At 39.0% G+C, this 18,494-nt stretch overlaps 1 protein-coding gene across 2 annotated transcripts in view; it reads left to right on the top strand.

The window, feature by feature from the left end:
* The window catches only part of LOC126481491 (bromodomain adjacent to zinc finger domain protein 1A), a 145,886-nt gene extending 128,585 nt beyond the window's left edge, over window positions 1-17,301 (top strand). For both annotated transcript variants that reach the window (XM_050105273.1, XM_050105272.1), the window contains one exon: window positions 17,031-17,301. In XM_050105273.1, the coding sequence (XP_049961230.1) occupies window positions 17,031-17,142 (112 nt within the window). In that variant the 3' untranslated portion in view covers window positions 17,143-17,301. The remainder of the gene's footprint in view (window positions 1-17,030) is intronic.
* The last annotated feature ends 1,193 nt before the right edge of the window (window positions 17,302-18,494 follow it).

The raw sequence follows: 18,494 nt of genomic DNA, 5'->3' as shown, positions 1-18,494 counted from the left end.
TCTGAGGTGTCCAAGTGTCAGATTGCCATTAGTGCTCTCTTCAATAAGAGTAAAAGTAAAGCAGTGGCTCATTAAAGTATTGACGTCTGTGAAGTAGCAAGACATTTCTGGGATAGACAACTGATTGCATAGTTGTTATTTTCTAACAATGAGAGATTTTCAGAGGCAGTCAGGTCATGGTACCATGAGCATAAGTCTTGCTCTCAGCCTGTCACAGCATCTACCAGGAGGCAATTTGAATCCACATAATGTCAGACAGTGGGAAGATGCAAAGTGTCAACCTAAACAGACTGCATTGTCGTAGTGAACTTAGCAGATACACATGTAGGTGCACAGTATTTCTCTGAGTGGCAGTGTAGTGCAGTAGAGCCCCTACACATTGGAAAGAGGGATGTTGGAAATCAGGGTGCACTGAAATGGAGCAGTGTTCTGTTCTCTGAAAGTTGTGATTTATGCCTGCCCCTGTGAAACATTGCACTTGATGGTTTGCATTATGTCAAGTTAGGTTGGTTGTACTGCAGTAGCGATGTTGCAACAGCAGCCTCTATACGCATAGCAGATGATGCAGTTTTGTGCTCCATCTCGTAGATGTATGCTATTGAGTAATAACTGTATATACAAGAATTTGATTTTGACTTGCTATTCCCTTGACAGAAAATAAAAAACTATATAATAGAGGGAAACATTCCACGTGGGAAAAATATATCTAAAAACAAAGATGATGAGACTTACCAATCAAAAGTGCTGGCAGGTCGATAGACACACAAACATACACAAAATTCAAGCTTTTGCAACAAGCGGTTGCTTCATTTGTGTGTGTGTTTGTGTTTGTTTGTGTGTCTATTGACCTGCCAGCGCTTTTGATTGGTAAGTCTCATCATCTTTGTTTTATATATATATATAGTCATAATGAAACTCGCACTTTCGATAAAGGAGCAAAGAAATATGGGGAACAAGCATGTGATGATGACCAATATCTTAAAAGCAATACGATACATAGTTTACAAAACAAGTAATTACCGAGATTGTAACTTCTTGCTCTACCTTTTATAATGACAGTGATTCAATAAATAACCAATAAGTGTAGCTCTCACTCATAGTCTGATGGTGACAGTTGCACAGTTAGAGCTAGCTCCCCATCGTCACTGTAGTTGAATCAGTGCCAAAACCGTCTTCATGGTCGTCATCTCAAACACAAAGCGAAAGAATGTCTTTTGCTCACAATGTTGTGCAAGAATATGCTTCGAGCCATAACAGTATGCGCCTTTCCTAACAGGACTTTGCATTCATCTAGCGCTTTGTAACGGAAATCAATACTTTTCAGCTGGCCGCAGTGGCAGAGCGGTTCTAGGCACTTCAGTCCGTAACCGCGCGACTGCTACAGTCGCAGGTTCGAATCCTGCGTCAGGCATGGATATGTGTGATGTACTTAGGTTAGTTAGGTTTAAGTGGTTCTAAGTTCTAGGGGACTCATGACCTCAGATATTAAGTCCCATAGTGCTCAGAGCCAATACTTTTCAGCTCAGTTTTTAGTGACTTTTTCCCACCCCTGAAAAGTTCACTTTCTTTTAATGACACTATTAACTTTACTACTGTAGGATGCTCTTTCCTGCTATAGTAAGCATAAATATGCCTGTGGATTGCACCAGTCTTGAAAGGATGTAAGTCAGTGACAGGGTGACTCCAGGAGTCACCTCGGAATCATTACGGCGCATGTCTACATCTTTCAACTTATTCAATAACACTCCATTGTTACTTTTGTTCCTGCACTAATTCCAAGAGTTTACAATGTACATTCCACAACTTTATTGGCAGGAACTGAAGGCTCTCCAAGAATGCTTGTGCATTGTTTCTCCTGCTCATAAGACTTGAGAGATCTCTGTAGTAGCTTCAGTGCGTTGCTGCCTAGCAGCAAGCCTTGACATAAAGGATTGTCACCAGGCGAATGACGTTTCTTCGGTTTTCAGAATTTTCTAAACCACAGCAAAACAAAGCACAGTTCAGTTCAAGTGTTAGGCAGAAACGATGCACAATGTACGTTATGTTCATACCAAACAAAGCCGGCAGCACAGGAGCTTTGACGTCATGACTGGCAGCGATTACTGTGCCTAGAGTTTTGCACTTCTCGTTCTTCACTTGTTAACCTATTACACTGCCAACTTGAAACACATATGTCAAGTGTAAAGTTGCAGCAGCCTGGGTATAGTATGACCTTTTTAAAACCAGTATGTGGAGATCTGTATAATAGGAGAGACATCTCTCTCACATACATGTGTGCAAAACTCTCCTGACCAACCTTACCAATTTCTGCCACATTTCTCATCTTAAATGGTTCTTAGAGGATTCGAAGCACAAGCAATGAGATGGACTCGCATTCGGGAGGACGACGGTTCAATCTCGCGTCCGGCCATCCTAATTTAGGTTTTCCGTGATTTCCCTAAATTGCTCCAGGCAAATGCCGGGATGGTTCCTTTCAAAGGGCACGGCCGACCTCCTTCCCCGTCCTTCCCTAATCCAATGAGACCGATGACCTCGCTGTCTGGTCTCCTTCCCCAAAACAACTAACCAAGCATTGATATCTTACAACCTTTTCTTGTAGCATAGTGATTATTTTCGCTAATGCTAAGTAAAAACATTGGTTGATGTGAGGTTGTGTTGATGGATAATGTGCCTCAAGAGCAGAGTATCACGTGAATAACATAGTTGCCATTGTGCTTGCCAGCGATGAATTCTGCATAGTATGTTTTGCTTTTGTCTGGAAGATGTCCAGTTTATTTGACCTAAGTTAAGTATGATTGTTTTAGAGCTGGCGATTTCCCATTTTGTGGAGCACTAAAATAGCCTTAAGCAATCTTGTCTCATTGAATCCTTGGAAGGCAAATGCGAATTAATGTTGGCTGTTCAAGCGCCACACATCATATTAGAGGGGGCAGTAATTTTTGTTGTTTCTTCCATTTCTGAAATGTGCCACTGCTACAACCATTGTTTTCTCAGGTGTTACGTAATACACAAGTGTCAAAAAAACTTCTGAAAGTATACCTTCCTAAGTAAATAATAATTAAAAGCTTACATGTACATGAAGTGTGATATATGATTTGTGATTTGATTTACGAAATGTTTTGACTAATAATGGGATGGAGAAATGTCAGCTCTGATTAGCTATGTTCATTTATAACATCAGTAAGCTGAATCAGAGCAAAGAAATAAAATTTAATAAATCAGGTCCCATGTTTCAGCAAAATTGTTTTAACATTTAGTAGGATGTGATGCTAGGCTCTGTGGTCTCCCTGGTCAGTTCAGTCACAAATGAAGAAACTAAATTTGCTTGCATGTGAGTTATTCTCAAACTCTTGACTGTTATATCTTGTTATTCATCATTATCATGGGCGTACCTAGTGAGGGGCGGGCAGGAGGGGGGGGGGGCAGCTGCCACCCCCTCCCCCTAGAAGATATTCGCAGTTTTTTACTAGTTTACTGTTTTATTTAATAAGAAATGCTGCATGTTTTCTCGGATTGTACAAGTGCATTCTTGAATTTAAAATGTTTGTTAAAAGCAGTTTTTCACTTGTTTACTGTTTTATTAAATAAGAAGTGCTGTATGTTGTCTCGAGTCCTTGTTTCCTGAGACTACCGTATTTACTCGAATCTAAGCCGCACCTGAAAAATGAGACTCGAAATTAAGGGGAAAAAAAATTTCCCGAATCTAAGCCGCACCTGAAATTTGAGACTCGAAATTCAAGGGGAGAGAAAAGTTTTAGGCTGCACCTCCAAATCGAAATAAAGTTGGTCCATTGTAATATGAGACACAATTTAGGTCGAATGAATGACGATGCAGCTACAGTACTTTGATTCGAGTCGTAAGCTTAGCAGTTAAGCTTTACCAGGTAGCCATTGCTATGCGTCAGGCGCTCCGTGCGTATTTATACGGGTACCCTTCCCTTTTGATGTGCTTCGTCTGGTTTGAATTGATTGCTTATTTTTCTTTGATCTGAGAAGTGCCGTTCTCTTTGTTATAGGTGTTTACGTCACTCTAAGCTGAAAATGCATTATTGTACTGTGTCGTGCATTGTTTGTCGCATTCTGATAATGAGTGTTTACGGCCTGTCGCCGCTCGCGGCATGGCTTGCTTTTGTGCGCGCTACCGCCGCTTACAATTAAAAAAAAGAGAGAAATTGTCACATTAGCGAAACAATGACAATACAAAATTTTGAAAAACGCAGCCCTCAGTGGCGAACAAAATTGGTAAAAAAAAAAAAAATTAAAAAAAATTGTATTCGCGACTGAGGGCTGTGTTTTTCAAAATTTTGTTTTATACAACAGTCGCTGATTGACAGCCATGTTAAAAACCTTAACAATGACAAGAATCTGCTATTTGTTGTTATTTACACTGCTGCTTTCGTTGATAATGATCAACAAGAACCAAATAATAGATTGCGTATGATAGAAGATGTTCTGAACGAGAGTTTAGTGAAAATTTTTCTCCGTTTGAAAATCTTTGCAGGCGCCTCTTTAGTACATTACATTCTGCACAGAAATTAGAGTCATCTTAGATTTAAAAATCTAGTCAATTGCTGTGCTTCATTTCTGACTGTATCACTATTAGGCATAAGAATAATACGAATATAAACATGACATGATATTTATATTCTTCTGCGTTTGCTGTTGTCTCACTCTAGTTTCGTAGTTTATTAGGCTTGCAGGATTTAAATGAGATAGTAGCAAACACAAAAGACTACATGGCAAAATGTTTATATTCGTATTATTCTTATGGTGAAGAGAGTACTGCATATGATTCACAATTCATAAAAGTTCCTATTAGCAACCATCTCTTCTCACAGATAGGAAAAAATTCAGAATGTAGAGTTGGCCATATTGAAAAAAAAAAAAAAAAAACCAAACAGTCTTGCCATTCGGATTTCCATAGTACATTGAAATGCTGCTACATTCGAAGATGAACAATACGGAATTTGTATTTACTTCGTTGGATAATGTATGAAAATGCAATGCTCAAAACTCGGGATGGAGAAAAAGCTCGTCTTTCACCTTTTTTTTTTTAAGTTTATTTACTGACGCAAAGGTTTCGGCGCCTGCAAAGCATGCCTGTGTAGTGCTACATATATTCAATGGCGGAAGTTAGTTGTGGCGGCACCTACCAACATTTTTCAGCACTTCCGCTTTCTTTGTACTCGATTCTAAGCCGCAGGCGGTTTTTTGGATTACAAAAACCGAAAAAAAAGTGCGGCTTCGATTCGAGTAAATACGGTAGTATGACCTGCCTCCCCACCACCACCACCACCACCACCACGCAGTTCAGATCCTGGGTACACCCTTGCTCATTATTATTCATAGTCAGTATTTTATTGGTCTTCCCCTTGCCCTTCCGTTCTTTCACCTATCTTCAAAAAACATGCTTTTGCTGTTAAGATTCATTTGCACCTCATTGCCCTAGCACTAGAGTTAATTGCTGTGTTCACAACTTATAATGACAGCTTCTTCATTACTGATGTCATCAAGTGTGGTCTTGTACTATATTTCTTCTAGTTAGATATTAACATCCACCACCACCTTCTCATTCTACAAGAGTGTGTGTTTCTTATCTTTTATGTGAAATGAAGATAGTATTCAAAATATCAGATTTCTTTTGGTATGCTTCTTTAGTATCTTCAACCCACTTCATCACCACATTCATCATCTGCAAATGCAATGGCAGTTTATTTGTGCTGAGTCACTGTTATATTTTTTTTTAATACATTGTTATGATAAAAGAGGTACAAAAGGTATGAGACATTGACCTTACACACATACAGAAGGTACACTGATGAGCCAAAACATTATGACAATTTGCTTATTAGCTTGTTGGGCAATCTGTGTAACACAGTTGATCACAGATTCTGTGTATCATCGATTCTACAGGTCGTTGGTAGGTTTGTGGAGCTGTGTGGCACCAAGTACGTACGCATAAGTCATGAAATTCCCATAAATAACTGGCCGCTGGGTTGTGTACTTGTACACTGTAGTGGCACTCGATAGTGACCCAGATGGGAACCATCGGATTTACATCAGGCGAATTTTGAGGCCAAGACATTAATAGGATTTCACCAGCACACTCCTCAAACCACTGTAGCAAGATTTTAGCTTTGAGGCGCAGGCAGTTTACTGCTAATAGATGACATCGTTATTAGGGAGGACATAAAGCATGAAGGGATGAAGATGGTCTGTAGCTGACCTGTTGTCTGCGATTACTACCACAGATCCTATGCAAGTGTAGGAGACTGTCTATTATAACATAATACTGCTCCCGCCAGCCTGATTCTGTGCCGAAGTGTACATTTTGAACAGCTGTTTGCCTGGATAATTGCAGTTGTGGAGACGACCATTGACCTGGTGTAACAATGTGATTAATCCAACAAGGCGACACAATTCCAGTGATACATGGTTCAGTCTTGATCCTAAGCCCACATCATAATTGATGATGATGTTGGGCCAACGTGTGGACACACAGGGGTCGTCTGCTCCAGAGCCCCTTTTTCATCAGTGTGTGCTAAATGGTGTGCTCTGTAACACTTATGCGTGCACCAGTAATTTGTTCTTTCGGCAGAAATGCCACAGATCGCCATCTATCCTACTTTACAGAGCAGGCGAGCCTGCCAACTCCTAGTTGTATAAAGAGTCGCAGACATCCAAACACTTGGTGTGTAATGGTAGTTTCACTGCCATTCTACCACATTCCGTAGATGCTCACGACAATACTATGTGAACATTCGACCAGCTTCGGCATTTTCAAGGTACTCATTCACAGGCTCTCCATAATAATAATCTGCCCTTTGGCAGAGTCATTTATCTCACTGGATTTCTCCATTTGCAGCGTATATCTTTTTTTAGGGCCGTATCTAGTTGACTTACGTACTTTTCTTATTGCATCATGTGACCGCTACGCCAACAGGAGCATCCGACATTGCAGTGGGCAGAGGTCATAATGTTTGGCTAATCAGTGTATGTTGGTGGGAACAATCAGAAAAATATAAATAACTTTAAGTGCAGCAGTATGTAAGAGGCATGTAACACCTTTTAACTGAAAATAGATGGCCAGTATTAGTTGTAACAGTATTATGAAAAAGGACACTTGCTACTGAACAGATAGCGAAGATGTTGAGTCACAGGTAGACACATAAAAAGACTGTCAGAAAGTGAACTTTCAGTCAACAAGGGTGTAAGGAGGAGGCTGGGGCAGGGAGGGATACAAGGGTAGGGGTGGGGGACAGTAAAATGCTGCTTTATTCCATCCTGTGTTTTCTGTTGATGAATATGAATTGTTCAGATATAAGCTCATGCTAGACTCATATCAAAGTTCAACCCACAAACCCAAAAATTTATGAAACATTTTCTAGGGGATAATTTTTTTTAATTGTGCTTGAATAGATATTGGGTTAGACGGAGGAAATAAACAAAAGTCGACACACACAGTTTTTTCAGTATTTATAACGAGTTTGTTTATTGTGAAACACTTAGAAAATCTTTTCATAGAACTTTCTGCTGTTGACTGCAAGGTTTCTGGGATGGATCCAGTAACCAGTATGCTGGTGTCATTGGAAAATAGGATAGTTTTTGAAGGCTCTTATATTGAGCAAAGTCATCCACATAAATCAAGAAGAGCCGGGGACCTAATGTTGAGCCCTGCGGTGCACTATATTTTATTGATAATTCACTAGAAAGGAAGGAGTTGGTCCTTGTTTTGTTCCTAAGTGTTGAATTCATAGTGATGTGATATCTTCTGCCTGTGGCTTTTTTTTTAAGGTACAAACACAACCAGCTATGTGCCACACCTCTCAATCCTCATTTTTCTGATTTTTTCAAGCAGATGCTTTGGTCTAGGACATTGAAGGCTTTTGGCAGGGTAGAAAAATGCCTGGAGCTAATTTATGTCAACAAAGAGATTTTAAAGTGCAGTCTAGAAATTCAAAAATTGCTGTCTGTGTCAATTTAGACTTTCTAAAACCATGTTAATGTACAGTAGGAGGGGAATATTAACTTATGAAACTTAAAAGCCTGTCATAAAAGAATTTTTCAATAGGAACTTAGCTGTCCATGAGTCAGTAGCTTGATATTTGATCAGAAAAACCTTTTTTAGCAGTGGTGAAACTTTTGCTATTTTGAAAACATCTAGAAAGGCATTAGATTCTAGAAAAAAGTTGAAAATTTTGTCAACAGTTTTGCTATATGGTGAACACATGCTTTCGATTTGAAATCGGGTACTTCATGAAGACAACTTGATATTTCATTGCTTGCTGGTTTAATTTTAAATCTGTTTCTCTCACTGGAAATTTTTATGCCTTTTGTTACCCACTGCGTATTGTTTTTAGGTTTTACTGTTTTTATTTCTTTTGGAAATGCTACATCAAAATAGTGAAGAAATATATTATAAAAACTTACATAAATGTTATCAACATTGTCCTGAATGGAGACGCTTTCCCAATTTTCCTTAGCCAGTAAGAAATTAAAAGTTCTAACGTGTCTTCAGAAAAAGTTCTTTTCTCAGCTACATTTTTGCCTCATGATCAGTATAAACCATGCTCAGTATTCCACTCATGCATTTGTAACTTGTGTCTGAAATGAAGATTTGGTTCATGATGGAGTTTGTACATTCTGTTAATCTTGATAGGAACTGTGTTGTGGGTATTATATTGAATGTGTTGGTCAGATTTATCAAGGCATCTATGGTACTACTGTCTTTTGAAGAATTGATATTGAAATCATGAACCATGGACCTTGCCGTTGGTGGGGAGGCTTGAGTGCCTCAGCGATACAGATAGCCGTACTGTAGGTGCAACCACAACGGAGGGGTATCTGTTGAGAGGCCAGACAAATGCATGGTTCCTGAAGAGGGGCAGCAGCCTTTTCAGTAGTCACAGGGGCAACAGTCTGGATGATTGACTGATATGGCCGTAATTTTTCCTGAGGGCATGCAGCTTTACTGTATGGTTAAATGATGATGGCGTCCTCCCCCATTCGGATCTCCGGGCGGGGACTACTCAAGAGGACGTCGTTATCAGGAGAAAGAAAACTGGCGTTCTACGGATCGGAGCGTGGAATGTCAGATCCCTTAATCGGGCAGGTAGGTTAGAAAATTTAAAAAGGGAAATGGATAGGTTAAAGTTAGATATAGTGGGAATTAGTGAAGTTCGGTGGCAGGAGGAACAAGACTTTTGGTCAGGTGATTACAGGGTTATAAATACAAAATCAAATAGGGGTAATGCAGGAGTAGCTTTAATAATGAATAGGAAAATAGGAGTGCGGGTAAGCTACTGCAAACAGCATGGTGAACGCATTATTGTGGCCAAGATAGACACGAAGCCCATGCCTACTACAGTAGTACAAGTTTATATGCCAACTAGCTCTGCAGATGACGAAGAAATTGAAGAAATGTATGATGAAATCAAAGAAATTATTCAGATAGTGAAGGGAGACGAAAGTTTAATAGTGATGGGTGACTGGAATTCGGTAGTAGGAAAAGGGAGAGAAGGAAACGTAGTAGGTGAAAGAGGAAGCAGCTTGGTAGAATTCTGCACAGAGCACAACTTAATCGGAAGAACCCTGGAGATACTGACAGGTTTCAGATAGATTATATAATGGTAAGACAGAGATTTAGGAACCAGATTTTAAATTGTAAGACATTTCCAGGGGCAAATGTGGACTCTGGCCACAATCTATTGGCTATGAACTGTAGATTAAAACTGAAGAAACTGCAAAAAGGTGGGAATTTAAGGAGCTGGGACCTGGATAAACTGAAAGAACCAGAGGTTGTACAGAGTTTCAGGGAGGGCATAAGGGAATAATTGACAGGAATGGGGGAAAGAAATACGGTAGAAGCAGAATGGGTAGCTTTGAGGAATGAAATAGTGAAAGCAGCAGAGGATCAAGTAGGTAAAAAGACGAGGGCTACTAGAAATCCTTGGGTAACAGAAGAGATACTGAATTAAACTATTGAAAGGAGAAAGTACAAAAATGCAGTAAGTGAAACAGGCAAAAAGAATACGAAAATCTCAAAAATGAGATCGACAGGAAGTGCAAAATGGCTAGAGGACAAATGTAAGGATGTACAGGCCTATCTCACTAGGGGTAAGATAGATACTGCCTACAGGAAAATTAGAGAGACCTTTGGAGAAAAGAGAACCACTTGTATGAATATCAAAAGCTCAGATGGAAACCCTGTTCTAAGCAAAGAAGGGAAAGCAGAAAGGTGGAAGGAGTATATAGAGGGTCTATACAAGTGCGATGTACTTGAGGACAATATTATGGAGATGGAAGAGGATGTAGATGAAGATGAAATGGGAGATATGATACTGCGTGAAGAGTTTGACAGAGCACTGAAAGATCTGAGTCGAAACAAGGCCTCAGGAGTAGACGGCATTCCATTGGAACTACTGACGGCCTTGGGAGAGCCAGTCCTGAAAAAACTCTACCATCTGGTGAGCAAGAGGTATCAGACAGGCGAAATATCTTCAGACTTCAAAAAGAATATAATAATTCCAATCCCAAAGAAAGCAGGTGTTGACAGATGTGAAAATTACCAAACAATCAGTTTAATAAGCCACAGCTGCAAAATACTAACGCGAATTCTTTACAGACGAATGGAAAAACTAGTAGAAGCCGACCTCAGGGAAGATCAGTTTGGATTCCGTAGAAATATTGGAACACATGAGGCAATACTTATCTTGGAAGCTAGATTAAGGAAAGGCAAACCTACGTTTCTAGCATTTGTAGACTTAGAGAAAGCGTTTGACAATGTTGACTGAAATACTCTCTTTCGAATTCTGAAGGTGGCAGTGGTAAAATACAGGGAGCGAATGGCTATTTACAATTTGTACAGAAACCAGATGGCAGTTATATGAGTCGAGGGCCATGAAAGGGAAGCAATGGTTGGGAAGGGAGTGAGACAGGGTTGTAGCCTATCCCCAATGTTATTTAATCTTTATATTGAGCAAGCAGTGAAAGAAACTAAAGAAAAATTCGGTGTAGGTATTAAAATCCATGGAGAAGTAATAAAAACTTTGAGGTTTGCCGATGACATTGTAATTCTGTCAGAGACAGCAAAGGACTTGGAAGAGCAGTTGAACAGAATGGATAGTGTCTTGAAAGGAGGATATAAGATGAACATCAACAGAAGCAAAACAAGAATAATGGAATGTGGTCGAATTAAGTCGGGTGATGCTAAGGGAATTAGATTAGGAAATGGAGACACTTAAAGTAGTAAAGTAGTTTTGCTATTTGGGGAGCAAAATAACTGACGATGGTCGAAGTAGAGAGGATATAAAATGTAGACTGGCAATGGCTAGGAAAGCGTTTCTGAAGAAGAGAAATTTGTTAACATCCAGTATTGATTTAAGAGTCAGGAAGTCATTTCTGAAAGTATTCGTATGGAGTGTAGCCATGTATGGAAGTGAAACATGGACGATAAATAGTTTGGACAAGAAGAGAATAGAAGATTTCGAAATGTGGTGCTACAGAAGAATGCTGAAGATTAGATGGGTAGATCACATAACTAATTAGGAAGTATTGAATAGGATTGGGGAGAAGAGAAGTTTGTGGCACAACTTGACCAGAAGAAGGGATCGGTTGGTAGGACATGTTCTGAGGCATCAAGGGATCACCAAATTAGTATTGGAGGGCAGCGTGGAGGGTAAAAATCGTAGAGGGAGACCAAGAGATGAATACACTGAGCAGATTCAAAAGGATGTAGGTTGCAGTAGGTACTGGGAGATGAAGAAGCTTGCACAGGACATAGTAGCGTGGAGAGCTGCATCAAACCAGTCTCAGGACTGACGACCACAACAACAACATCATGACAAAGCACTATTTTCATATTTAATACACTGATCCCATTCAGCAGAACCTCTAGTTTGCTCATGAAGACTGGTTGATTTACACTTGGTGCTCTATGTTTATTAATAATTATGAAATTAAGATCGGGCAGTTTAGTAATGGAAAGTTTGAAGTTTTTGTAAATTGGGACAGTTTAACTTTTTATTGACATCACAGAAATTTATTTGCTCTTTCACAAAGATAGCAGAGCCACCATGTTTGGAGAATTCTCGGCTAAAATGATTGGCTGCATGTCCTGAGATTGAGGTTAATTTTATTTTGTCATTTTGCAGCTAATGTTCAATAATGCAAAATTACGTTAACATGTAGTTTACATTGGAGTAGTGCTTCCAACATGGTAATTTTATTCATGAGTGACTGTACGTTACAGTGTAATACTGCAAAATCTGGGTATTTAGAAACTTTTTTTTTTAGTGGGAGCGGGCGGTTTCTAGTTTTTCATCTAATGGCATTTCTAATAAACTTACCGTAATAAATTTTTGGTGTCCTTCTTGTGTGCGCTTCTGCTTGCTGGTGGAAATCTGCAGGTGAGTTAACTGTTGGAGTGTGTAGAAGTTTCACTTCGTGCAACTATGTCCTCTTCAGTCTGAACTGTCTCATAATTTGCTTTTGGCTGATGACTTGATTTTTTGGTTCTGGCCTATTCAGTTTAAACCACCTGGTAATCTGCATTTGGCTGATGACATTTTTGGTTTTAACTCGTTTAAAACATCTTGTACTTTCTGTTTGTTTGTCACTTGTCCTTTTCTCTTCCCTGAAATGAGAGTACATATTCTTTCAGCTAGTGTTTTCTTTCCTGGTGCATTTAAATGTAGTCCTTGGACTGTACGGGACCTTTGCTGTGAGCTGCTTATGTCTACCTTATCGACACCCTTAAAATAAGTAGTTCACAATTCCGTGATACACATATTTGCAACACTGGAGTGACGTTCTCCATAGTCTTGTAACATTTTACAGACACAATATCAGAAGTAACACCAATCAAGTTTTATTCTGCTTCCACATGAAGAAATTCAGAATAACACTAAATGAAGTTTAGAATGGTACAAACCATAACTGTAGAACACATCAATATACAGTCTCATAGATAAACATACAATAAGTAAGTAAACATGTGTGAGGGTCAAGGGCCTGACGTGCCGGGCTTATATTGGGCTGTTGTGCATACACCACAGTGGTTGCACCCTCTGTTCAGGTTGCAAGGCAACGTCTCTAGGCTGGCTGTGGAGGCACTTGTATCATTCACTCACAGTATAGTGTTACAACACGCAGTAAGAGGCAAAATAACAGTTATGTAGTTGTTAATGCCTGAACAGATATCCTTTCAGAAGTTTTCTTTCTGTATTACATTACACCATGCATGAAAAGTATGGTTTCAATAATGTTAGCTGTATAAATAGTCTCATAATAATATAATATTAATTATGAAAATAGTTACAATAATGAAATTACTTAAACGCACTTGAAACATCCACACTCAATAATCAACAGACATTAATTTTCACCACCTCTTAAGTGAAATTAAGAGTGGAGACTTTGAATAAGTACAGTATTGTGGCTGGTATTAGGCAAAGTGAAGGTCACCTGCCTCTACTTTCCAACCATATGATGAAGAGTCATCTGTTAGTGGTCCATCTGATTGCTGTGCAACAGGCCCAGGTTCAATTCCCATCCGGGTCAGAGATTTTCTATGGTCAGGACTGGGTGTTGTATTTTGTCTTCATCATTTTGTGGTCATTGATATGCAAGTCTCCCAATGTGACTTTACCTGAGACAGTTTTGCATCTCAGCTGCCAAACTTCCCCAGGTGGAGCACCTGACCTTCAATGCCACATGATCATTTTGTCAGTGAGTGGTGCGATAAACTGTATAATGGAAGGGGTCAAAAACGGGGTCAGAATGGTTACAAGAGCTGGAAACTGACAGTAGTCTGCTTAGCTTTCAGAGTTGTTAGCAAGATTCTGTTAATATTTGCACTGTGCAGCCACAGAACAGATCATTTAAACTAAAATCTTAAGTTACGAAGGTGGGCTTCCTGTTCTCCTGTGGAAAAACAAGAGTTTATATCTAACCTCAAACCCAGAAAAGTTAAATCAGTAGAAAAGTTGATATAACTGAACATCTCTGAGAGAGAAGCCTTCACATCTAGAACTGACATTGAAGTGACATACCAGATGACTAGAAGTGTTTATAACAAATTGTCTGTATTGCTTTACACGTATCTGTGGCACTTCAGTGCAGACATTCAAACATAGGTTCTGGTATCTAGCTAATAACTCACATTGAGTAGAATGTCTGAATGAGCAGCTGGAAGCCAAGGAAATAGTGATATTAAAAAAGATCATGAGCCCGATAAGAGAAAATGTTGAGCACAAAATATGTAATGACGATGCAGTGTGTTCAATTTGTTGTGCAATATACAGCAGCTGATGCTGAACCATATTCATAGTTTTGCAAGTTCATTATTGATACAGTCAAGAGTGTTAGCTTGTGGGAAATGTGAGTCATCATTGGAAAAAGAGTTATTATGTTCTATTAACACATAACATGAATGATTCCAAGTAGATGGACCAAGCATATACATAATTTTTGTTATTTTGTACTAATCTCCCATTCAAAAAATAAACTGCCCCTTGTTCACTCCTACATCTGCATCTTTACTCTGTAAACCACTGTCAAATGCGTGGCAGAGGGTACATCACATTGTACCAGTTACTAAGATTTCTTCAGGTCCCAAGAATAATTGTATAAATGCCTTTGTGTGTGCTATAATTAATCTAATCTTGCCTTCGTATTCTGTATGTGAGTGATATGTAGGGGGTTTGTAGTGTAGACCTAGAATCAACATTTAAAGTCAGTTTTTGAAACTTTGTAAAGAGGCTTTCCCAGGATAGTTTACATCGATTTTCTAGAGACTGCCCATTCAGTTACTTCAGTATTCCTGTGACACACTCCCATGGGTCGGACGAACTTGTGACTGTTTGTGCTGCTGTTCTCTGTAGGTGTTTTAATATCCCCTGTTACTCCTATTTGGGAAGGGTCCCACACACTTGAGCAGTATTCTAGAATAGGTCACACAAATGCTTTGTAAGCAGTCTCCTTTGTAGACCAATTGCATTTTCCCAGTATTCTATCAATAAACCGAAGTCTGCTAGTTGCTTTACCCAAGACTGAGTGTGCGATACCATTTCACGTCCCTGCAAACTGTTACACCTAGTTATTTGTAGGAATTGGTGGATTCCAACTGTGACTCATTGATATTATAGTCATAGGATTTGGTCAAACAGAATCTTCAAGAAGTTAGGACTATGACTGAGGACCTCCACAACCTTTTAAAGAAGAAACCTGTGACAGCAGCATTTCCAAGAAATGTCAGACTTAAAAACTAGCAAGACATGGACTGAAGCAGGAAAAAAAGAGGCTTGTGGAAAATGAATGTGGAAATAATAGGTGTCAGTTGAAGCTCAAGAAATAAAAGTGTTGAAATGACATGGTTTACAGTTAGCTAAAACAAATGAACAACAATGGACTCCACTACTACTACTACTACTACAATAAATCCAGTCCTTGTAACATTTTCCAAATTCATCTCTCTTAATATAATGCCATCTGGTGGTGGTGGTACGAGGTGTGATCAGAAAGTAACAGGAATTTTTGTTTTTGTTATAGAATCTTTATTCATCATCAGCAACTTCGTTACATTCAAGGTAATCCCCCTCAGATATAATAAATTTGTGACAGTGCTTTTTCAGATTTTGGAAGCACTTCTGGAACTCGCTTTTCATTATAGTGTTCAGCTCCTTCAACGATTCTGTTTTTATCTCATCAGTGATGGCAAAACTATGTCCTTTAATGGTTCTCTTAAGCCTCAGGAATAGAAAGAAGTAGCAGGGGCCCATGTGCAGAAAACACCATGGCTGCGGCAAAATAATAATTTTGTTTTCTTGCCAAAAAATCAGTAACACGTATGGGTCATTTTCTTCAGATTCCAACACGCAAACAGCACATAACTTCCTGGTAGTATTCCTTATTGACCAGACAACCCTAAGGCAGGAACTCCTGATGCAGTATCCCATTGTGCTGGAAGAAAACAGTGAGATGGACGTTCACATATTATCTAACTTGTCAAATTTTTTTCAGTTTTGGCTCTTCAGGCATTTAACCATTGAGGTGACAGAGTCTTGGTTTCGGTGTCATATCCATATACCCATGTTGTGTCACCTGTTATAATATTCTTTTAGCAGTTCTGGATTGGGTCGACTGAGTGATGTCTACATGACGTCATTTTTGTCGAAATTTAACGATTCTGGATTAAACTTTGCTGCTGCCAAACATCCAAAAAAATTGTGTGGCATGAGGCAAAGGATATGCCAACAGCACCAGTAACTTCTCTGATGGTGATTCAGTGTTTTATGTTATTTCAACACTTTTATTTCTTGAGCTTCAACATTGTTGTCTGAAATGGATGTGTTTGGGCCTCCAGGGTGGTCTTAGTCTTGAACATCTTTTCGACCCTCTTTGAAATGTTATTTCCATTCATAAACTGTTGTTTTACTCATAGTAGATTTGCCAAAAGCCACAGTCAACATTTTGATTGTGGTGCTGCACTTTATTCCATTTTTCAAGCAAATTCTTTCATTCATATTTTTATAAAGTAAAAAATTGCTGAACACTCAAAAACAGGTATAACCTTTTTGGTTGAAACAATAAAGTAAATATTCCAAACAGCTGAAAATGCAAACATACATCAGAAACATTTACCAACAAGATAAAAAAAAGCTTTGAAAATCAGTTGTATAAAGCCTGCAAAATTAAAAAATTTCCTTTGCCTTTTGGTGTCACCTTATATTGCTGATTAAATGCTTGAAAATAGTTTAGAAAGAATCAAATTTAGAGGAAGCATAAATTGATGTAGAACAGAGCAAGAAAGCAGAGAAAAGTCAGTTTTGATGTGAACATCATCGCATACAGTTACCCCATAGCTGTGAAACCTTCTAAGAAATTAAAACTGTGTGCCCTACTAGGACTCTAACCTAGATCTTTACATGCAGGGATAGGGTATGCTGTTTCCATGACCAAACATTCATCCTGTCTAGTTTCAGAACTGTGCAGTTTGCGTAGAAATTTATTTATTTACTTTTGTTTTTCAGGGCAGGACTTCGGTTGAACCAGTATTTTGAAAAACAGTGTGAAGAATTTGGTCTTCAGGTGAAAGAGGATGAAATCCAGCCTAGGACCAAAAGACCTAGATTAAGTTTTTAGGAATATTTATTTATTAACAGAAGTTGATCTTATATGTACATTGTACCTTTTTTTAAAAAAACAAACTATAGTAGAAGACTCTTAAGAGCTATGCACAGAACCTTTTGTAAAACATATACAAGGTGTAAAAAATTATTCAATAAAATGCTCTAAATCATGTTCACAGTTACAGATGAATAAATTGTTAGAATTTATTTGTAGATACAGATGAAAACTCCACTTTTCTGTTTTTATATTGAGGATTTATTGGCATTTGGTTGTTTCAAGGAAAAAGTGTTGTGATGAAGAAAGGAACAAACAGTAACAGATAATACTAAATAAAACTTTGATGATGGTGCAGACATTGTAACATGTCAGTTGGTTGCGTACATAACATATTGTAGAACTTAGACACCACAAGTGGGGTCACATTTTGGGGCTGTAGGCCTCTAGGCTGAACCTGTAGTGTAAACGCTACCACAGGAAATTTTGTGGTAATTAACCCACACAGATAACTTTATAGAGATATTTTTGAATGAAAAGCCCGTAACACGCCATTTAAGGTTTACTTTGATAGAGGATAGTGTTCCTAAATGTGGACAATCTGCAGAAAACTATCCCCAATAGGGTAAGAAGCAAAAAAGATCATATGTACATGTGGCCGGAAACACTTTCCAAGGAAGATACACCCACTTAAAATTGGAATTTAAAGATCTCTGGCAGTGACCCTGGTATCAGCACCAGGCAGGTCGCCTGCTAGCATGGAATAAGCCAGACGACCATGTGGAACATTCTCTAAAAGTGCGACTATCTGTATCGCTTAACAACACATGTAAGTGATATTACCAATGGACTTACCTCTATGCTGACAGTTTTGTCACTGGTTCACTGCACGTCACTGGTGCTAGGATTTCTGTCATCCGTCCCTGATGGTGTCTGGCAATGAACCACAAGCACATAATCGGCATCAGTGTCTGGACGGGGATTATTTGCGACTGCTTTGTGGCACCAGTCATACTTCCATAACATCTCGCACCCAAGATATATCTGCACTTCCTGTGGGTAACCCTACCTACCATGCTAAAAACATGCCTTTGGTAGCAGGAATGGCATTGTGATTACTAGATGATGGTGCTCCAGCTCTCACAGCCCTTATGAGTGTGGAACTAATAATAGTACAGGCAGAATATTTCTGCTTGCCTGGTGTGGTCTCGTGTGCTTTCAAGCATTGAAAGTTTTAATCTTGCAGACCTTTTGTCTCCACCTTCGAGAGGGTGTACCCCCCATCGAATGCATTTCTAGCCATATATCCACACGATCTGTATGGCTCAAATATCTTCTCAGAGATTGTATCATATAGCAACATCACCATT

The sequence above is a fragment of the Schistocerca serialis genome, chromosome 5 (assembly GCF_023864345.2).
Source record: "Schistocerca serialis cubense isolate TAMUIC-IGC-003099 chromosome 5, iqSchSeri2.2, whole genome shotgun sequence".
Lineage (NCBI taxonomy): Eukaryota > Metazoa > Arthropoda > Insecta > Orthoptera > Acrididae > Schistocerca > Schistocerca serialis.
This window is presented reverse-complemented; position numbering and strand designations above follow the sequence as displayed.